Source organism: Centroberyx affinis, unplaced genomic scaffold (genome assembly GCF_046629955.1).
Source record: "Centroberyx affinis isolate AG114_WGS23_722 - 3 ecotype Tasmania unplaced genomic scaffold, CSIRO-AGI_Caff_v1 ptg000089l_1, whole genome shotgun sequence".
NCBI classification, from domain to species: Eukaryota; Metazoa; Chordata; class Actinopteri; order Beryciformes; family Berycidae; genus Centroberyx; species Centroberyx affinis.
The window spans coordinates 1-22,601 of record NW_027278796.1 but is presented as its reverse complement, the minus strand read 5'-3'; the positions used below and the strand labels follow the sequence as shown (position 1 = coordinate 22,601).

At 41.4% G+C, this 22,601-nt stretch overlaps 2 protein-coding genes across 2 annotated transcripts; both read right to left on the bottom strand.

The window, feature by feature from the left end:
* Positions 1 to 1,031: 1,031 nt before the first annotated feature.
* Positions 1,032 to 12,172, bottom strand: LOC139646555 (2-oxoadipate dehydrogenase complex component E1-like). The gene is made up of 17 exons (XM_071522459.1): positions 12,000 to 12,172; positions 11,524 to 11,676; positions 10,515 to 10,726; positions 10,214 to 10,408; positions 8,941 to 9,210; positions 8,053 to 8,224; positions 7,566 to 7,764; positions 6,026 to 6,338; positions 5,844 to 5,928; positions 5,539 to 5,678; positions 5,240 to 5,390; positions 4,213 to 4,319; positions 3,895 to 4,059; positions 3,664 to 3,746; positions 3,033 to 3,199; positions 2,211 to 2,296; positions 1,032 to 2,102 (listed from the first exon to the last, which is right to left on the bottom strand). The coding sequence occupies exons 1-17, from the start codon at positions 12,169 to 12,171 to the stop codon at positions 2,001 to 2,003; spliced, it is 2,772 nt and encodes a 923-aa protein (XP_071378560.1). The 5' UTR covers position 12,172; the 3' UTR covers positions 1,032 to 2,000.
* A 3,796-nt stretch (positions 12,173 to 15,968) lies between these two features.
* On the bottom strand, positions 15,969 to 21,975 carry LOC139646535 (CUGBP Elav-like family member 2; the record flags this gene model as incomplete). The annotated part of the gene is made up of 3 exons (XM_071522437.1): positions 15,969 to 20,841; positions 21,432 to 21,575; positions 21,802 to 21,975. Coding segments are annotated over 3 exons (446 nt in total), but the record flags the coding sequence as incomplete, so codon positions are not given.
* Between the last annotated feature and the right edge of the window lie 626 nt (positions 21,976 to 22,601).

Genomic DNA, 22,601 nt, shown 5'->3' with positions numbered 1-22,601 from the left:
CGAGCACAATGTCACGTTTTTCTGTCGGGCTATTTCACAGTTAGACGCATCCTGATCAATGCAGTGATAAATAAAAACGTGGGGCCGGGGCCAGGGGCGTAGCTAGGAATTATGGGCTCTGTGCACAGGAGTGACTGGGCCCCCCCTCCACTTTCTTCTGTTTTTATTTTGTTTGCAGTTGTGGATATTTTATATTTTATTTTTTAATTTGTTTCAAAACCAGAGCAGAGTGAAGTTAAAGTATAAAATATTTATAAATATACACTTAAGAGCCACAAAAGGCATTTTAGTCTAGACACTTTAGGGGCTCTTCCCTCAGCTTGGGACCCTGGGTAGTCAGTGCCCCCTACAAAAACAGCACCCTAAAAGGTTGATAAACTATGACCTCCAGTTGGTGACCATCTTACAGCAAACAACCACCAATGTCAGCAAACAAGAAAAGCAAAATGTTCTTATTTTTCCACTTAAAAGCCCCCATCTTCATATAACCTGCCTCGGTTTGACACTGCTTACAATGAGGCACACTTTGAATTTAGGCCACCAAGGTTTGTGTCAGCCTGGAAAGCTGCGTGGGTAAACTGAGTTTACCTGGGTTTACCTTCCACTATGTCCCTGATTCTAATTATAGTCCTACATTTACAGGTCAGACCGGGAACATCCTGGAGGCGCACATCAACATGGTAATGGGTTTCTGCATACTAAGTCAGTTTACAGCTGCCTCCTTTCAGCAGCAAGTGATTTCTCTTTGTAAGGCCGTACTAGTTTTAGACCCTACAAAGCAGAGCAGAGTTAATGGGCAATGACACAGTGGTAAACTATGACCTGCAGTTGGTAATTATAAGGAAATCACATACCAATACAAACAAATCATTTATTTTATGCTTTTTTTTTTTTTTTATGTTGTAAGACCGTGTATTTATATAACTTAGTTTGATAGCACTTAGTATGACATACTAAAAAGCAGGATAAACTCTATTCTGCAAATAAAAAGCAGAGTTTAGGTGAAAACAAAAATCATCCACAATGGTGAAAATATATTTATTTGAAAATATTGAATATTTCCATTTCATAACTCGTAAATGGCAACTGATTGTCATTTACATTAGCCCTTTAATGCCATTATTTGGACTTCAAGTCTTTAGATTAAACAAGAATGATCAAACACTGCTAAGTTCAAATTCTTACCTGTGTCAAGAAAAATACAACAGACCGAATACACCTAACCCAATCCAAAGTAGGCAGGTAATGGCTGAAACATTCAACAGCCATGATGGTAACACATCTAGATAGTAGTTCAGAAACACAGTTCAGTTTTTCCCCTTTAGTCTAAAATATAATCTTAAATATATTTAGTGTTGTCTAAAATGCTTTTGCCCATGGCATAAATACTTAAAGCTAATACTTAGGAAATTCCAAATAACTTATTAAACAGGTGCTTGCTGGTTGGAACAGTACAAAAATGAGCCGCTCGTGCAAACAAAATGCATGAGATGACTAAGCCCTTCTGATTCACAATCTGAAACTCGGAGCCATGAAAAAGGCAAGTTATAGTCCCTAGTGCTAGTAATGATGATCAGCTAAAAGTGCCTTTGTACTACAATCGCATTGTAAACGTCATGTCTAAGGCATTGATTCAAATCTGAACCATGTTGGTAGTGGTCTTTTTTCTTTCTTCTCTAACTGAGAAAAAAAACAAAACAACAAGCAGACTGGAATCCTGGCCTTGCCTTGAAACCACAAACAAAATTAAAACCTGGATTTGACTCTGTTAGAACACCAATAATACAATCAACACTATTCTCTTTAACAGTTGACACGATTTGTACAGTAATGACCGATGCATTTTAACCACACGTCCACACCATGTAAAGGTCCCATGTATTCTCCATGCAGCAGCCCTGCACTTGTGCTTTCAGCGATGGTGGTAGACCATAGTGGGAAGACCACTGCAGATATGTAATGTAGCACTGATCCATTTTGGTTCCCAGTATTCTTGTGATTTAGGAGAAGGTAGTGGTGAGGATGGCCTCCTGCTGCTGGTGATGGAGGGTTCCAATACCCACAGCAGGGGCGGGCAGAGCGGGTCGACTGACTAACCGGAGCTGAGAAGGAAAGAAGACAGAGTCTATTATGTACAACATCAACAGTCAATTGACTGTTTAATCATTAATCTTTACAATGTACATTTTATTATTGCAGCCACTGCTCACCTTGCAGGCCAGCTGCTTCTCAAACCTGGGAGCTACAAAGGACCAGGGACCCATGTTCTGAGGCTCCTCTTGACTCCAGACAAACTCTGCAGGGGAAATAATTTAACTGATCACAATCAAGAGCAAAAGAGAACACTGTTCACAATTTTTTTTAGGGTGCATTCACACCAAGCATGTTTGGAGTGGCTCAAACTCTAGAGCATTTACTCCTTTAGTTCAGTTGGGCAGTTTGGGCAGGTGAGAACGAAGCCATTCGTACTGTGGTGTGCATCAAATAACCGCACCGAGACCGGCTGAAAAATGCGAGTCTCAGTTCTCTTCAACATGAACTGTGGTCGGTTTGTTAGAAATGAGAATGGAAATGACCCCAAAACTCAAAGTTTTATATGTAAGGAGAATGATGTTGACATCTGATCTGAACAAAATTAACTGAGGGCAAATCGCCCACATTGAGCTATTTCTACATGTGTTTTTAACTAATATGTAGACCAGAGATGGTAAATTACAGCGAATGGCAGACAAGTAAATCAGGCTTAAAATCTGATTAGTTTTGACTCCCCCTGCTATCAAGATCTCATCAAAACTCTGTCCAATGAACAACCTACTTGTGAGTCCATGCAACTTCTATTTACAAGCCCTGGTTTGTAATTGAGCAGTGTGAACCTAAACAAACCAAAAACCTTCCCAACATGGTTCGGATTACAACAAACAAACTGTAGGTGTGATTCCACCCTTAACCTCAACATGCATGCTGACAGTAAAGGAGGTGTTTTGTGAGGCAGGCAGCGGGAGGCCGGTGCAGATCATCTGGGGTCACACTACCTTTGGCGTTGGGGTATTTTCTGAGCTCCTGCTGCAGAGCCTCCAGTGGGAAGGGACACAGCTCCTCCACACGGACGAGTGCCGTGCTCTGGGTGGCTGCTGACGCCTCCCTCTGCTTCAGCAGGGCATAGTAATGTTTCCCTGAGCACAGCACCACCTTCTGGACACTGTGTGCAATCAGAGGACAGAAGATGGGAAAGGTTTGATAATTTGGTCGGCTTCATACTGTGAGGTTTGGGTTACTTATAAAAGAAAACATGCCAGATTAACTGCTCCATTACTTATAAGAGGGTTATGCTAGTGTTATCATAATAAGAACAGGGTTTCTTCCAGTTTCAGCAAGTTACATTTAAGAAAAAAATAAACTGAAAACATAAAAAACTACCTTCTTATTTTAGAAAACTAGTGCACCAAGGGAACACAACATTTGTAAGACTACTGAAATAGCATTTAAACCTAAAGACTAGATTTTACTGTATTTAAGACCTTTCAAAAGGCCTGGAATTTGGATAATTCAGTGAAATACATTTTAAGGCTTTGAACACGTACAGACGCCCTGAAGAATCAATATAACATGCTTGAGGAAAGGCCCTGATTTATTACCGGCATCACTATGTTGTGAATTCTGTACCTTTCTGCTGAGACTGAAGTGTCACCTAACACCGGTCTGAAAAATGTTCCTGGTGCCAACTCAGCCAGACTGGACACCGCCCCCTGGGAAAAGAAAGAGAACATTATTCAGCCTTTTGTAAAATCATGTCCTTGAAATCACCAGTTTTTGCAATGTCCCTACATCCGCCCCCCCGCCTCCTTGCACATGTTAGTGCAGGTGTTTCTTCATCACAGTGAACACGATGCTTACAGAAAATCTCAGCAGCGTCTTGGGTCCGGCCACGATGACGGGTTTGCGGAAGTTGCGGATCATCTGCCGCCTCAGCAGGTGGAAGTACTGAGCGGGAGTGGTGGGGTTGACCACAGCCATGTTGACGCTGTCACTGTCCACCCCCTCCTCCTTACTGTCACACATCTGAGAGAAGAAAAGGGGACGAGTTAAGAGCTGCCAATCATTTACTATTCACGTAATATGAAATCCCAAAAGATAACCAAAAATTAAACTGTGGTTTTGGCATATCATTAAGCGACAGCAGATGACGCTGCAGGTAATTATTGCCCAGCAGACCTGGAGGAAGCGCTCCATGCGGCAGGAGGAGTGTTCAGGTCCTGCTCCATCGTACCCATGAGGCAGCAGGATCACCATCCCAGACTGCAGCAGCCACTTGGCCTCACCTGGAGACACAGCAATTTAAATTCAATGTGTGACAATTTTCCCCTTTATGTTACCTGGGTGACAGACTGACTGAACTCTGCTAATTTGCACATGGACAGCGATATCAGCTGTTCAGGCCATCCATCGACCTAGTTGTATTTTTCACATTTGATTTTTATGCATGTTTTGCCATTTATCAGCCTAGTTGTAATTTGCATATCTGTGACAATGCCAAAGCTGCTAACAGCTATGGCACTGCTGCCACATTTGTAAAATTCTTCTGCTTTGAATGAATAATTGTAGTGTTTATAATTTGTCTACTGTCATGCTGTCTTGTCTGCAATATGTGATGTTTCCCAAATTCTAGTTTTCCCAAATTCTAGTCAAATACGAGCCAATTAGGTCTCTTAAAACATCTGACTCTAACCTCTTAGTTGGCCCAAGGACAAAATGCAAATCTGGTGATATGGCCTTTAGTCACTACACTCCCAGTTGTTCGAACAAGCTGCCAGTTGATCTGAGTTGTGCGACAAGCTTATCCTCTTTTAAAAGTAACCTCAAAACCTTCCTGTTCTCCAGAGCCTTTGATTTGAGCCTGTTTACTGCACTCTTATTATTGTTATTGCTGCTACATCCATCTTATGTTATTTTATCATTGTTTTTATTTCGTATTTTATTGCTCTTATTGCTGTATTGATTTCTTTTTCTTTTTGTGTTGTGTGTTTTTATTTCTTCTAATCCCATTTCATTACTTGACTTTGACTTGACTTGTTATCTTTGGTTCCGCAATTAGTGTGCCAATCCAGTATTGTGCAACTGTCTTGTAAAGTGTCCCAACCAGTTAACCAGGTAAAATTCCTCCTGCACCCATTGTACATGGCAAATCTAAGTAACTGTGAATCTGCTGGTAGCTGTAGAGTCAGGATGGTCAGGAGTTTACCTCCGGAGATGAAGGTATCAAAGATGATCTGCGCTCCGTTGAAGAAGTCCCCAAACTGAGCCTCCCAGATGGGTAGGAGCTTGGGCTGGGCGATACTCATGCCATATTCAAATCCTAGCACTGCCTCCTCGGAGAGTGGACTGTTACACACCTGAAAAACCATAACACCCCACATGTAGAGGTTGGTAAAGGTGTGGGTAAAAATGTCTTATGCAAGGATTAATGTCCTAAATATGCCATTTTTGTGTGTACAGTATCTGATCATACTGTTGGTTTTAACTGCGTTCTATAGGTTTTACCTCTAGGAATCCTTTCTGCTGAGGGTCGATGTGGTTGAGAGGGATGTACATGTCATTAGTGTCCTGACACACCACCATGGCATGTCGCTGACTGAATGTGCCCCTTCCAACATCCTGTCCGCTGATACGAATATTAAAGCCTGTATAGTAGTGGAGACAAAAGCAAATACACTGAATCGTAAGAAGTAAATCTACAGTCACAACTCCATTTCTTGACAGCAATAAAATGCGATCACACCCAAGTTTAATCAAGTATTTTCTGTTGTTTTTTTTGACAAGGCAAGACACTCATGACTGACACCGACCCTGGCTGAGGAGGGAGCCGAACGCCATGGCCTCTGCTGTGGACCAGTCGAGTTTGGTTCCATCTTCCAACTTCAGCAGCCGAGCCTGGGATCACAAAACACAACCACCACATCGTCCAATGCAGAACCATCCGATCAAAACAGCCAACGACAGAAATGACGGAAGCGAGGCCCGGCTGTACCTGCACATGGGTCTTTCCCAGGTGGCTGTGCAGCTGGATGTCCTCGGGGATGTCCACGGACTTTGCACCCACGAACTGCAGCAGGGGAACGGGGACGCCGGTGTCCCAGGTGGTGACCCGGGCCTGGGGTTCGGCCAAGTCGCCCCAGCGGCCCTGCAGGTTGGTGGGCGGAGGGCTGTACACGGTCATGTTGGCCAGCTTGTCGTTGAGCATGGCGTAGTGCTTGGACTTGATCTCTCCGCGCTCAGCGTCTGTCATCAGGCCCTCGGAGATCAGCTGGTCGGAGTAGGAGTCAGGGATGCTTTTCCTGGAGCTGTGAGGACATGGCAGAGTTTTTTTTTTTTCAGAATATTACATGTTTTATGAGGTTATTTAAAAAGGGGAAATAAGATTTATACTGCTCCATAGCACAAAATGACCATAATATATCTGCGGGGGTATGATAGAGTTGCTGATCAACGATTACTTTGCCAGGTGCTGAAATTTCTGGCTTTCAAAGCTCTTTTTCTGGCCTGTCCTCTGTTTTGGAATAAAAACTCTGCACCCGTTGGAATTTCAAGACACTCCCATTTTCAACGGCTCAACAATGGAGGACGGTGCTATCAGCAAGCGACCGGCATCGCAGAGATTTCAGCCTCGAAAGCAAAAAAGCCTCGTTCTCAAGCCAAAAAAGCAAATGACAAAAGAGCATTAATATTACAGTACTTTGCATTGGAATATATTACCTCTTCACTAGATGTTTATGTTGGATCTTTGCTCAAATTAACTAGCTTCCTCATCTCTATTGTGAAAAAATGACTTTATTCCTACTAGTCACCAAGAGAGGTCATGGATTACTTCATGCCCCTTGAAGGTATTTCTGCTTGATTGCCTAGTATGAGGTGGAGGGTGACGGGAAGATCGGACAGACACGCAACAAAGCTGCTAAGCTGGATTCACACCATGAAAACGCAAGAATATGGTGTGCGTCCACTAAGTCACCAGGACAATCCTTTGATACCATTTTTAATTGTACTGTATATTCATACAGGGAAATCATATTAAAATCTAAGTCCGTTAGATTTAAAAGAATAAAGGAATGTAAGGCATTTCTATACTCTAAACCACTAGCTAGAATACACAGGTTTCAATACTTTTTCGAGACCTAAAATTCTTCCTTCAATTTGAAGATTTTGTTCAGTATTCAATATGCTGTGTGCCGATAGTACTTGGACAATATGACTCTGATACGACTATGAACTGAAGGCCATTATTCACAAAACAATTCACTTCTACACTTCATAATATGATACATTATACAGTAGGTCTACAGCTAAATAAAAAGTGTAGGGACTGAACAACAATATTTTTCCAAACTTCTCCATACTTTTTGAGCAATTCCCATGCTTTCTAAGACCTGGAAATTATTAAAAACATTATCCATACTTTACAAGACTTCCCAGATCTGCTTAGGAATCCTGAGAATATGTTGTACTGTATATTAACATTTGAAATAATGGTGAATGTGTGTTATGATACAATGTAAATACACCAAACTAACCGGATGATCTTGTACATGGCTGGGTTGGTGAAGAACGGCTCGTCCAGCTCGTTGTGGCCCCACTGCCGGTAGCATATCAGGTCCAGGATGACGTCTTTCCTGAAACGCCGCTGGTACTCCACAGCCAGCCGAGTCGCCCGCAGCACTTCCTCCGCATCATCACCGTTCACATGGATCACAGCGCAGCCCACCATCTTACCTGGGATACAAATGCAATGCACATACACATTATTCTGACTATAACATGATCCAGAGTTAAGGTTTCACTAGGAAACAGACCTTGGTGGGGTTTATTGCATTAGCACAATTCAAATAGTGTCAGTTGAGTAGGTTGTTTATCACATAAAAGTACACTGATATAACTTTTCAAATACATTAAACTTCCATAAAAACCTATTTGCAAATACATTTGACCCACATCTGCTAAGAAAGTAGCAGCTAATTATTCATACCTCGGATACTGATATTACTGGTACATTTCACTCACCCACATCACTGCAGTACAAAGAGGATCTGCCTCTCTCAGAAGGAGTGGTGTAGCCCACTTGGTTGTTCACAATGAGGTGGATGCTGCCGCCTACTCTGTAGTGGGGGAGGTTTGCGAGGGTGAAGGTCTCTGGAACAATCCCTTGGCCAGTGAACGAGCCGTCACCATGGACCTGTGGAAAAGAGGAAAACATATTTACAACTATCCCCTTTCAAATACAGTATGCTCACTGACTATACTGATATTTTGGTAACCTTTATTTATCCAGAGAAGGTTTGATGAAGACGTTTTTAGCAAGACCCTGCCTCACATAAATAGAGTTACACAAAATCTAATCTAGGAGCTAACCGTGTTACAACTGTCCCAAAGTGATTCATGTGCTCTGCGCATTTTACTTCCCCTTTCACACTGGACTAGTGACCTGAGACAAATGCGGGTTGACCGTCAATGTGAAAAGGTCGACCTGGGTAAGTCAACCCTGAAAAATGTCTCTTCCTGGTCAAGATCATGGTTGAGACACAGGTCAAACTCTCCTCTCTAACCCCTGTCACCTCTCGTCTGGGGTGTCATGACTTCTGCCATGTTGAACACAGGATGTAGTAGTTGCTGGGAGATTTATGACGCAACTGCAAAGCCCCTATTACCGGGTCATGCGTGAAAGAGGGGTATTAATGTGTCGTCCCCCTCTTTTTTTTTTTTATAATTCTTTATAAACACATTCTAATTCTATATAAACATAACCATGTACATTATCTGAAACAGTGGGGTGCTATATGGAAATCAGCAAGTTAGTCTCATACAAAATCTGGTCTCTGTGGTTGTATGTACTCAGCCCAGTTTGCCCAAAATTGTCGTCCCCCTCTTTGACACGAAAGCTCGGCTGAATACCTGCAGGCAGACGACTCGGTCCCCCGGCTGAGCGCTGTCTTCGGGCGAATAGTCCCCTTCCCGCCGGAGCTGCTGCCGGGCCCGGGCCTTGCCCTGGGTCACCGGGTTGATTGCCTCCAGGTGGGACGGGTTGGGCAGCATGGTGACGTGAACCGGGTGTCCGGCTCCAAACTCCAGCTCCACCGAGGAGGTGAGGTGGGACAGGACGTCGCCGATGGCAGGGGAGTTCTCGGGGAACTCGCTGAGGCCGCGCATCTTACGGAACATGAGCTGGAGAACGAGGGAACGTGGAAGAACAACTGACATTTCTCTCAGTAAGGGGGTCCTCCAAAGCCCTAGCCCTCTGGTAAATAAGCCTGTAACCTTCATTTGACGAGCCCGTAAACCTCTGGGTTATCTCATCTCTGCATTTTTTATGTTGCACTCCCTGTAAAATGCATGACTTTTCCACAGGACTGAAACACTGAACACACTGATAGAGTCTTATCCAGGTATTAAAGCTTGGTTGTCTGTGTGCCAACAGATGCTGGAGTGGTTAAAGGATAAGTCTGTCCATTTTCGACTTGGACCCTATTTTCCCCATCTTTTTTCTATTCCATTCTTTTTCGATTCTGACCAAAATCATCTCAGTTTTTGACCAGAAAAACTCAAAAAATTAACCCCAAAAGCATATATTTTTCAACACATTGATTGCATGCTGTGTACTGAGATATAAATGAAAATGATCTAAAGCCAAGCCTTTCTAGTACAGTTTCTTCACTAGTACAGTGAAGCTACCTTGGCCTCGTTTACTTACTACTACTTACTGGCTAGCTGTGGCTGCCCGTCTACACATACTGCTGTGTAAAGTACTGCAAAATAAATACTGAAAGTTGTCAGGTCATGGATAAACTGAAAATTAAATATACATGTCTCATTACAGAGTGAGGGTCAATTGTTGAAAAAGCATTGGTGTTTTAGGGGTTGATTTTTAGAGTGTCCATTGGCCCTACAGGACTGTAATGGAGAACTGTGCACCAGGCAAGACCTCTACAGTGAAGCAATATATGAGATTTTGGTCAGACTCCATTTGTTTGATAGAAAATGACGGGAAAATAGGTTCCAGGTCGAAAATGGTCAAAGTTACATGCACATGTACTTAAACGAATGCCTCCATACCCTTCTCTCCTATAGTTCCCTCCCCTACGCTGCCTCCCTCTCAGCTTCCCCTGTGTCTAAATAAAGAAACATACTAAAGGCTTTTCATTTTTTAAAAGTTGTTTTGCAGTCTAACCTCTGGTGGGAACTTCAGCAGGCCCGTCAGGAGGTTGAGTCGGCCTCTGTGGGGCATCCCAATGACAACGTCAGTCACTCCGCTGTTGGCCATATGGCGGAAAAGCTCGTAGAAAAATCCCATCATGCTCTCCGCTCCTTCGCCTCCATAACGTTTCACAGTAGCAAACTTTGTAGCCAGGAAATGGTCAAATTCCTGAAGGTTGTGAGAGGGAAAATTGACTAAATAAATGCTCTAGTATGAGAAATACTGTGTCACCTGCAGCCTTGGCAATCTTTGAAATAACTTGAACCTACAGTACCTGGGACTCCAGCATGAGCTTGGCCAGCTGCCTCCTCTCCTCAGCGGAGAACGGCTCCTTCTTCAGCTCCTCGAAGCGGTCGGCGAACCACTCCCTCTCCTCCAGGCTGGTCAGCTGGCTGGTCTCCACTGAGAGGTGGCCGCAGTAGGCCTCCTCCAGGTAGGCCAGCACCTCCTCCACCGAAGCCTCCGCCTTGCCAAAGTGTCGCAGTCCTGGAGAAGTGCATGCAATGAGCAGTGGAAACACAAACTCTCACTGGGCATGATGGGCTGATGTGGGGAAAAAGGCAGAAAGTGAACAGAAAGAGAAGAGTTGTTGTTGTTGGGTGAAAACCTCATAACTCTAAATTGGGGGACATTCATGTTCTACCCAGTGGTTTTCAAGCCCTGCTGGTTCAGGGACTATATTACATCTGAGATTCAAAGTGAATGCAATAAACTACCTGGCAGGATAGAAAACCAGCAGTACTCTGGAGGAGTGAAAACCACTATTTTAAACTCAGCTGAAGGATTACATGCATTTCTCAATTCCTCTGTGGGTTGAGAAACACTTGGGTTCATCAAACCCTTTCAAAACACAGTGGATAAACCCAAAAATGCATCGTCATCAAGCTATAAACAAGGCTGTTACTCTTTGTTTCTGAAAAAGTCTGCATTTCGGAGATTTGGAGGTTTTCACCTGACAACACAAGATATGCGAATTCCTTCTGAACCATATAAAGACTTTACATTTTATTAATTACAGTGTCAGTGAAGAGGAGTTCTGATCGCTTAGGCTTGACATGATGTGGAGACATGGAGACATAATCAAAGATCAGTTTATATCGTGCAATGCATGTGCAAACTAATGATGAATCAGATAAAAATGGTATTGCAACTGCACATTAAAAGCAATGCAAGTAGTTTAAATGTACATGTAAGTGATAAAACCCCGAAAGGAGAGGGAAACAGTCATTATCCCAACTTCTGATGGATGATCTCTCTCTGGGTTTCCCTCCACAGTCATTTACCTGAAGTGTTGAGTTGTCCTTGTACGGCGCCAGTCAACACGTTAATCTCCGGTACAGTGTCTACCACAGGCCTCTGGGGCAGCAAAGGGTTAATTTTAGCAGCCTTGTGTCCATGTGCTCTGTATGCCTCCACCAGACGGGCAAGACCATGATCTGTGAGTGCAAAGCAAAACAAGAGGCCTCTCTCAGAGTGAGCCGTCCCAAAACACACTCAATGTCAATGCGTGGGTGCAAGGGGCAACTCCAAAATATAACTCTATCCTGTATCAACAAGCATGTAGATGAATAAGACGGCAAGGGAAAAGAATCACTAATTTCACATAAGTTTACAAAGAATATTGGAACAAAATAAGGTGAAAAAACAGGAGTGTTAATGCAGCTAATATTCACCAGTTACATTATTTTTGGAGACAACAATGAAGATTGCTCGTACTGTCAGGTGATGTTAAGTTGCCCACACATTGCCCCATACTGACCTTGATTAAGTGCAGCGATGTGGTCGCTCTGCAACTTGTGCTCCTGCTCGGTTTGTTTAGGTCGGTAGCCGTAAACACCTTTCTCGGTGTGATAAAAGCAACCAGCGGCCTGTCGGGCGACACTCAGCGGCAACCTGCTCACCGAGTTTTTCAGGAAAAGTACGGCTGACATGATTAAAATAGTAAAGAATGAATTACAGATAATCTAATCTCGCATATGACAACACACACTACAGGACGGCGGCCATACTGGTTGTGAGATGTGATGGGAGGAGACGCCGCACTGGAAGCCTATTGGCTGAAAGACAGAGGCTTGCTATGAAGAAATCCTCCACGTTTATTGTTGATTGTTTCTCAAATTGAAATATCGTGTAGCTAGTATTCGTAGCTGTTACTTTATGAATATAATTTGGAACATCGGTGCATATTTTTTAATTTATTATTTTATTTCGTAGCGTTAAATAACTGATAATGACCTGACGATGCCACGCAACAAGTGTCAAGCAACGTCAAGCCTTCACCGGCTCTGTGGTTCATGCTGCATTCAGGTGCTCCTCGTAAACTCCATCGTCTGCAGTTGGAAGTCGTAAATTGTCACGTGCTTTCGGTTGGAAACAGTAACGAAAGTGACCCTGACCTGCAATAAAAGTTGTTATTTTCTTGGCTACTGTTTCGTTTTATGGTTTGTGTGAGTTATCATATATCGCGTTTTAAGACCTTTCTAGTTCTTAGCATGTTTCATAGTAGCCTACTGCATGCCTTCCATTGTACTTATATTGCATGTTTTAAGACATGTTTTTTTTCTTAGCTAGCCTCCAGCATTGATTAACCACATTCACTCCCAATTTCCCTAATTCCCTAGCTATATTTTGCTCCAGCCTTGAAACATCCACAGATGCATGGATCCCAAATAACAGCGACATCCTGCTTGATCCGTTTTTTTCTTTTTGAAGGCAAAATGCTTGTGCGCTGTGTAGATTTTTTTTTTGTACGTGTGCTATTTAGTTTGTACCAGTGCAAACCTTTAGTCTGTGCGGGCCTTGGTTGGTTTTCTGTTCACTCAAATCGAAATCCCAGTATGTCCGACAGTACCTGAAGGCAGCATTACAGCAACACTGTTGTGTAATCTCTCTGGATCATGTTGAATCATGAAATATTTCACCAAGTCTGTTTCTTTTTGGGCAGGTGAGGTGAGGTCTCTACAGGTCATGGTGTTGTGAAAGACTGACCTGAAGACTGAAGACTGAACTGAGACTGTGGAGGCTGGCTGCACTCAGTAAGTAATGATTTACAGAACTATATAACTGTAATAATCATACAATACATTTTAGAAACATGCTATAATATATCATATTCCCAGCACCTATGGGAATATTATAGAAATGCATAGGTATATTTTGGTGATACCATAAGAAATAGGCCTAAAAAATACCTGAAAATAGTATAGTCACTATAAACTCAGTATTGACTGACGCAGACACACTGTAAGTCCCTGGAGAAATATCCTAAGAATATAATAGTGATTTGTCATTACAGTTAACCTATCATAAACATGACACTGCCATGAATATAACTCTATAAAATGTGTTTGGGATGAGTTAACATGACTGAGTCCAACCCTGCAGTATGTATGTGCAGATTTGCCTGCTTATCTGATCCAGTCTGGATGTTATCTGTGATGACATTGATTGTACATTAGGAATGTCTTGCACATCTTGGCATTTTGACTTTTAGTGTTTTATTTTCTTCACCGCACATAGCATACTGTGATGCATTTCAGTCAGAGTAACTGGAAAAAAAGGCTTTTGCTCAAGATTTAGTAGGATAAAGATCACTATAATATTCCCTTATTATTCCAATAGGGATTTATAGTGTCTATGATACTTGATAATTAATTTATAGTGACTTTGTGGTACTTTATGGTATTTTTTCCCCTATGGTTTCACTACAATATTCCTGTAGGGCTGCATAGTTTTTTTGTGATACTTCTACAGAATCCTTCTAAAATCTATTACAGGTTAACTTATTATTTTTCCAAAGTGTACCTCATGAAGCAAGCTATAGGCTACCCATTCATTTAAATTTAAAAAATGCTAAGCCAGGGATACATACACATACTACAAATCTTCCAGTGTTAATAAGTGTTGATTTTTCAGTGGCAGTTATTTTGAGTCGATAAATGTTGATAGGTGAGGTGTTTGTTCACTCATAGAGCTGATGTGACTTAAAACTATCTAAAAAGATGTTTTTAGATAATGCCGAGGCTTATGCAGTGCCAGTAGGCCAAGAAGTCCTGAGTCCAAAAGTGGCATCAAGAAATAAGACAACAATGTCTGTTCTCTGCCACTGGATGGAGACATTACACACTATTTTATAAAGAGGGAGAAGGGAAGCAGCTTGAGGCTCCTCCTTGTTACTTGGAAGTTTATTTTGAGCCTTCACTGAATGTCATGAGCCTGCGGGTCACCATAGGCTTAATTCAATGAAACATCTAGGAGGAATGCACTTCATAACCCTAATCAATGACATAAGTCAGTCTACTTACCATAGTTCACTAGATTCTGTGTATTGGTAAATGAGGAGAACCTGGAAACGACTTCAGCATCTTCCCATTTAACCTCTGTAATAGTGTGAATCCTCTTAAAGAAACAATCCACCCTAAAACACTTCTAAAAAAAAAAAAAAGCAGATGTACCTTGAATTTCTGGGCCCATTTTGTGACGTGACGTCAACACATTTCCAGTTTGATAGCAGAAAATATTTCTAAAAATTTGTTTTATTCATGAACAGTTTGATTCAGCCCATCAGAAAGAGCAAGGGTTTCTTTCTAGACTCACCATTCTGCACCGACGTTCAACAATCATACAGGGAGAAATCCATCATAGAAGAGGCAGAGAGACCAATTTCCCCAGTAGCCTCAATAGACCAGAATGCATTGCAGCCACAAGACGTGTTTTGAGTAAGAGGCGACTCTCACTTTTTGACTGGAAAAAATCTCACTCTCTTGCTCTTACTATGCCATCACTACAGCTATCTGTTGCCCTTTCCACCTACATCTACTGAATGCAGCAAGTTCTTAAGTTTATACACATAATATAATACCTCCATGGTTCATACAGGTTCTCTGGGGGTTGTAGAAAGGCATTCTGGGAAATGTAGGAAATGCCTAACAGATAGATGTAGATGAGGCAGGTTGAGGATTTTTGGATGAGAATGTTCCATATCCCGCTTGCCTCTGTGGTTACTCTAACAATTACTGTTTTGGACATCATGAACCCCGGTGTGAGCAAAGTGCATCATTAATGAGAGTCAGCAGCACAACGAAACCAATAGAAACAGAGTTCAGGTGAAAATCCTCCTTAGAAATCAAAAGGTCACATCAATTCTCTGACGGCAGAGGGCTTCAATTCTTGTACATGAACATGAACAAGAGAACGTTTTTCTGACATTTCATAAAGCATAAATAAGCAGCTGACCCCTTGGACTTTGATGATGCAGAGGGTGATTTTCTGGTTTTAGAGTTGCTCTGTGGAGTCAAACCTTGAGTTGTTAATTTTTGCAACTAACTATGTTTACAGGAATAACTTTCTCCCCACACTGATGTTCATTTGCGTGGGATACCTCCTATGATGTAGCTTCGCAGACATACAAGAGGCCTACTTTACCTGTGGAACGGCTTTTGGATCACTCAACATACAATACACCCTATGGGACCCCATAATAAGCGCCCCGCCTCACTCCCTACCAGACACGGGTGCTTGTAGTGTATATTAGACCATCAATATACCTACTGCCTCCCCGTGTCTGTTGTCGCTTGAAAATAATAAGCAAAGAGAAGCACAATGGAGAGAAACAAGTTAGCGAGACATGACACACTGGGGAAGGGGGGTGGTGGTTTGTAAATGTCTTTACAACACTGGACAGGCACCAGGACTACACAACACACAAAGACACAATCAATATTAGGGGAAATGGTTTAATTTGGAGACAGAGGCAAAGAAACACACCACACATGAACAAACATTGACCAAAAAGAAGACCGAGTCTCTCGGCTACACACTCCGCTATGGGAAAACAGAAAACTCTACACAGGTAAAAGCAAGGCTGAAACTCAACAACAGATAGTTAACTGCTCAACTAAGACAATTATCCACACAAGTTGTCTAAATCCTGATGACCATTAAACTATGTGGACAGCACAAATACTAACATGAAACTTACCACGATTTAGAGGATCCCAACCCCCCCGAAATGAAATTGAATAACGAAGTGAGGAACATGTAGAGATCCAAATAAATCAAATCAGGCATCTTTTAGAGACAAAAACTAGTGACCAAAAAATTGCTTGACACCACCAAGAGGCCAAACTCAAGACCTAGTCAAGGCGAGGCCACATTGAGAGGCCAGACAATTTTTTTCCAATATAGATTTTTTTTTCTTTAATTTCCAATATAAAAAGCTTCACTGGTACAAAATACATATGAACAACCAGTTGTAGAAATTGGAAAGCCTGTTTATGTCATTTTGTTTTTTTCAAATCCCACCCAGTTCAAAAAGTTGATAAAACAGAAAAACTACTGTATGTATACAGATCACATCAAGATGCACCCACTTTGGCTTTCATCAAGACAACACAAACATCTATCAAATTATTGGTGGAACATGAACAAAGTCCTATCGATTATCAGACAAGAAAATAACACAGGATAAGATTTTTTTTTTTTTTTTGGACCAAGACAATATCTAGAGATGCAAAGCTACCACACTGTCAAAAATAGCACTTCAGAATATGAAAGAATAGAAGAAAGTGATTGTTAAGATCCTACAGTTGAATGGGATTTGTGATGGAAGCCCCTGAAGTGAGTCAAGTTGCTAATCGGACCGGTGTGTACTGTACATTGTGCTTTTATTCATTCAAAAGTAACACTTCACCATACACTGTATATAGCGATAGGGCTGCAATCGGTTCAGTGTTGACAGACGTAACAAATCTATCATTTTAAGGTGAATGGTCTGATTAACACGGCACCCAAGTTGTCTTTGTACTTGAGATTTTGGTTGATACTCATTTATTCAAATTCAACAGCTTTCCTCTCACATCTGACCATCACCAGTTGTTCTACACATTGTGGTTTTGTATCGCAAAGTGTTACAGTACATCTGTTTTACACTCACTAACAAAGAGGTTTATCCTTCAACTGTTTAGGGAAGTTTTATTGTTTATCTACATAAATCTTTACCAATTTGTTCAAATCCAGTACATCACAATACACATTTACCAATAACTCAACACACAGAGAGTGGGGGGAAAACATGAGCAGGTGACAGAGCTTTCATGACACTGGCATAAATAGACAAAAAGGCGAACTGCAGCAATCTCTAACCAAGGCCTAATAGGATGTGTAGGCAGTTTCTAGACGTATATGGCACTTTGAATATTGTATTGCATTTGGATAGAAAAAACACACTGCAAAAAGCACATGCCCATATTAAAAAGTGAAATTAGTGGTACCTTGATAATTTGGGATATATATCACACACACAACATTCCGCAAAAGTGAATATTTCCCATAATTGTGCTTAACTTCTCCTAACAAAAACTACAACACTTTCTCAAGTTACTATGTCAAATTTGGTACCATTTTTTGGAATTTTTTAACGTTAAATTGGAGAAAGAAAAAAATCCAAACCGAAACGTGTCAGATGGTTAACAATTGTGCATTTTGTGTCTTAATCTCTTGTGTGATCTAGTAACACACACACAAAAAACCCTGAGTTGACAACTCTTTAGCGCCATCAGGTACGCAGTTTTTGGGAACCCTTCTTTGGGGGTGATGCGGTGCAGTTGTAATTACCAGGGTTGTCTCAACTTGCAGTACAACAGACATAAAATCCCCCCCCCCCCCTACCCCGCCCCCAATAAAAAACATAGTGTAAACCTTGTGCTGAAAAAATGGAATGTATTTGTAAACCAACACTGCTGTGGTGGATTTAGTAGGGTTAATGTGCTGTGCTGGGTGTATGACTGAAACGTGATTATCGGAAGTCACTTAAAAAGAACAATTTAAATCAGCAAACAAAATGTATGCGAGTATGTGTGTCTGTAAAATGTGCAGAGACCCACAGGTTGTGTGTGTTGTGTCCAAGTGATCTCTTCTTCAGGGGCTCCCACATTTGCGATCACAAAAAAAAATGTGTTTTGTGTCTGGTGGTGCATGTCTGTGTGTGTGTGTGTGTGTGTGTGTGTGCAAGTTGCTGTGTAAAGAAAACTGGGTACTATCACAGGAAACAATATTGTGTGAATTTAAAACACTGTCTGTGAGTTTGACACATGGGCACTTAACAACAAAAAAAAAACATTGTCTGGCATCTATGTTATTAACAGACATTGTAAATAATTATCTTTCAATATGAGGCATCCGTACTAAACCAAAGTGAAACATCAATTAATTAATCAAATTATTAACAAGAAATTCACCAAAATGCAACAAGACGTACCGTAGAAATTTAACACTAAATTTAACTTCTTTTTTTTAAATGCAGGAAAAAGAATGAGCCTATATACTCAAGATGTGACCCTATAAATGATACTTGAAAAGAAAGTACTTTTTTCCCAGAAGTTGAAATTACAATTAATGCAGAGAGGAATCTTTGACTTAAGTATGCGTTTACTTCACTAGAAATGACCCTTAAAAGGCTGTGCTGATCGAGCAAACTGATTTTAGTCCTCTTTAAAAACGTAATACACTGAAGACCCCCCGACATAGATGACATTACAACATAATCTACAAAAAACCCAAAGTTTGCCTGGGTTTCTGTTAGTTAAACTTCTATAGATTCAATGGTATAAAATATAGGTAATCTAAGTGTGCATTTAAACCACAGATTGTCTATTTGTGAATCAGTTCTAAAAAAGTTGACTCATGTAGGTAGTCATTTCTCTAAACAGAGCAAATGTACCTTTTATTGTGCCGTCAATATTTCGAAAAGAAAAAAAAAGAAAAAAGGTAAATACACTGAATATTTTCGTAAATGAAAAAAAAAAGATATATTTTTTTTAAACAGCCTCGGTGAAAATCTTTACACTGCCCGCAAAATGTAGAAACCATTACAGAGCACTGAGGGGTTTTACTGATCAGACTTTCAAAAGTGTTGGAAAGTGGTCTATAGCATTTTTTTTTTTTAGAAGCCAACATATTGCTAATGGCACCAAATAGCACAGCTGTGTGCCAATCCCTGTATTCAACTTTCAAGTGAACTTTACTGAGAGAGGTAAAAAGAAAGCAACATAAAAAACAAGCAAAATTAAAAATAAAAAAAAAGAAATCCCACAGGCTTTAAAACATTTGCAAAAAAAAAAAAAAGTCTCTTAAATGAATTGAGCGTAGGTAAGTTTTCACATTGATTTGCTTGACCTCTCTCCCACCTGTCACATTTTTATACAGAAAAAACAAAAAAAGGAATATACATGCAGAAATCAGGTTGAGCTAAGGTCAAGGGTCAGTGGGTGGCCAGGTATTGGTCAGGCGAGCTTAGAGAGACATCACAGACAATGGTGGGATGATGAGGCCAGGAGTTTGGCTTGGCTTTCAACACCATGAAGACATGCTAGGCTAATGATGAGCAAACAGGCATGGAGATTTGTTCTAAAAAGGAAGAAAAACATGAAAGGAAGAGAGGGAGAGAGAAAAGAGAAAGAGGAGAGAGAAAGTTAGGGCCACAGCACAAGAACCTTTTAGCCATGAGGCACAACCAACAAAAACAATGCCGATCACCACATAAGGACAGTGGGGTACATTTCCCCGCCCCCCCGGACACACAAAACAATACAAAGATTTAAGGAAGTGACACCACCAGATGTATGGTAGAGACTCCGACATGCACAAACAGTATACTTGGCACCCAAAGAGATCCATCTAGAGCCAGTCCCTTTTGGGAGACTTGGAGGATGGATGGAATGACTGGAAGAGGTTGTTAATAGAGAAAGAGAGAGGTAGCCTAGCTTAACATGGCTTAGATAGTGAGAGGGAGGGAGAGGGAGAGTGAGAGAGAGCGAGACAGAGAGAGCGAGAGACAGAAAGAGAGAGAGAGAGAGCGAGAGAGAGCGAGAGCGAGAGCGAGAGAGAGAGAGAGAGAGAGAGAGAGAGAGAGAGAGAGAGAGAGAGAGAGAGAAAGGTAGAGTGCAAAAGATTCTCACATATTAGAGGTGACAAACAGATGAACGCGACAGACTACATGTAAAGACCCAAACAAAGGCTGAAGCTCTGGGCTCGGGGTTTACTTGGACTGGCTTCAGCCCTTTTTAGACAACAACTGATCCTTAGTCAACCTGTCTAGCTTGACCTGAAGGCAATGAAATGGTACAGAAAATACACCTGATGCTCTCCTCTCAATACAAATGACACAAAATACCTCCAGCAAACACTGACTCCAGTGATAGTCATAAATAATCATATAAATTAAAACATTTTATACGATTCAAATTACATGATGAAACCGCAGGAATGGGATACAGTAAAATATGGAAAGAACATTGCAACCATTTTTAGGGATAGGATGAGTCTCCCTCCAGTGGTGGGCGTGGGTGAAGACAAGCCCCCCCTCTCCCCCCGCCCCAGTGAGTCTCTGCTGTGGTGACCTTGGCTGGAGGGTGAACTTACCCTAGCAGTGCTAGCATGAGAGCTGGGGAGGGGGGGGAGGCCCCGGGGCTAGGATCAGTAGGGTTTGCTGTCGTTCTTGGAGCGCTTCAGCTGAACCTTCAGCCTCTTCATGCCAATCTGGAAACCGTTCATGGCCTGGATGGCGGCTTGCGCTGACACCGGATTGTCATAGCTGACAAACCCTGGAGAACAAGAGGGAGAGGGGAGGAGTTATATAATAACGTAGTGCTAATGTAGTGCTAACTATTTACAGTTGTAGCATTTCTGTTACATTCTGCTAAACTCAAAACAAAAAGGCACTTGAGCTGCCCAATGTCTCGCCATGATTACATTATATATTGAACATAACCGTTTACGCTAATTATGTCATTAATTAAGCTAATTAATGCATTATTATAGCACATATTTCTATGTCAACGTGCTTGTATCATGTACTGTATCAGTTCTTGTGTTCACAAGAATGTGTCTACACACAGACACACACACGGACGCCACCATGACGACATAATGTCCCGCATACCATGTATCATGGTGGTGGAACATAACAATCAATCAATAAAATCACTATCAAGAGGCATTCAGAGACCAATGATGCCATTGTTTCCCAATTTCTTCATTTTTCTATTTTACTATTATTGTTTTTATGCCTTATTGTAAAAGCACTTTGTAAACTCTCCCTTCAGTTAACTGCTATATGAATACAGTTTGTTATTATTATTACAATAATTCAGATGGTCAGCTCCTGTTGTCTACGAGATAGAGGTGCACATACCAAAGCACTTGCTCAGATTGGTCTGTTTGTCGATGAAGACTTTGGCAGATACCACATTTCCAAAAGGCATGAACATCTGCAGGATGTCCTGGTCCCCAAACTCCTGGGGGAGGTGGTAGATGAACAGGTTGGCCCCCTCTGGCCCTACACCAGTAAGGAGAAAAGACGGGAAACAAGTTTGAGACACAAATGTAGTGGAACAGAAAATGTATTCTTTTGCACTGGACAGTACAAATCTGCAAGTTTATTTAGAAAACTTGACAAAATAGGTTCATCAAATTATATTAAAGATTGAAACCAAGAAAGAACAAACATCATATATTTCAAAATACAAGTCCAGGGTGTATCGGTGTGTCGAAGGTCGACTCACCTTCCTTCTGGCTGCCAGCAGCGCTCTGCTGCAGGAGAGACTGTCCGTAGAGGGAGGGCAGGGCGGAGGCTGTGTACTGCTGCATCCCTGAGTAGGCCTGGGTCAGGGCGTCCATGGAGCTGGCCGACCCGTTGGCCATAGAGGCTCCCAGGCCTCCATTCATGGCCCCCATACCTGAAAAACACAAATAAATATATTTGCTACACACTCGTAACCCATAACCATTTTCTGCATGTTATAAAAGATCTGCACCAAATAGAGGTGGGGACTTGAGTCACATGACTTGGACTCTAGTCACAATTTTAATTGCTTGAGACTTGACTTGGGTTCTGGTGACTTGGGATTTGACTTTGATGACTTGAAAAGGCTTCTAAAGTTTTGACAAAAGATATTGCGTTTGTGTAAGTAACTTGGATAGTAAGTTATGAGATTTGTTCTACCAGACAACGGAATTTAATTTCTGTTTTCTGATTTTGTATGGAATGATTGAATTTATTGAAGTTGAAACCGATTGTAGAAATCAAATAATGTCAAACATATGATGCACCAAGCTTTTATACTATTAAAATGATATTGCATTTAAATGTATGGAATTTTTTGTTTTCTTAAAGATATTAAATTGATACTGGACTCTTGATTTGTTTCCGACTTAACTTGGTGTTCTACATTTAGACTTGAGACTTGAGCCTCAAGACTTGAGACTGACTTGGGACTCGAGCAAAGTTGACTTGGTCACACCTCCGGTACAAAGTATTTAAAATGTGTCTATTTCTATTTATATAGTCTATTTAAATGATAGG

Coding starts and splice junctions, on each gene's coding strand:
- LOC139646555 (XM_071522459.1), bottom strand. CDS start 12,171: ATGTCAGCCGTACTTTTCCTGAAAAACTCGGTGAGCAGGTTGCCGCTG. Junction 8,225..8,940: donor ACCGAGTCGTCTGCCTGCAG/GTATTCAGCCGA, acceptor TCTTTTCCACAG/GTCCATGGTGACGGCTCGTT. Junction 2,297..3,032: donor AAAATACCCCAACGCCAAAG/GTAGTGTGACCC, acceptor TTTCCCCTGCAG/AGTTTGTCTGGAGTCAAGAG.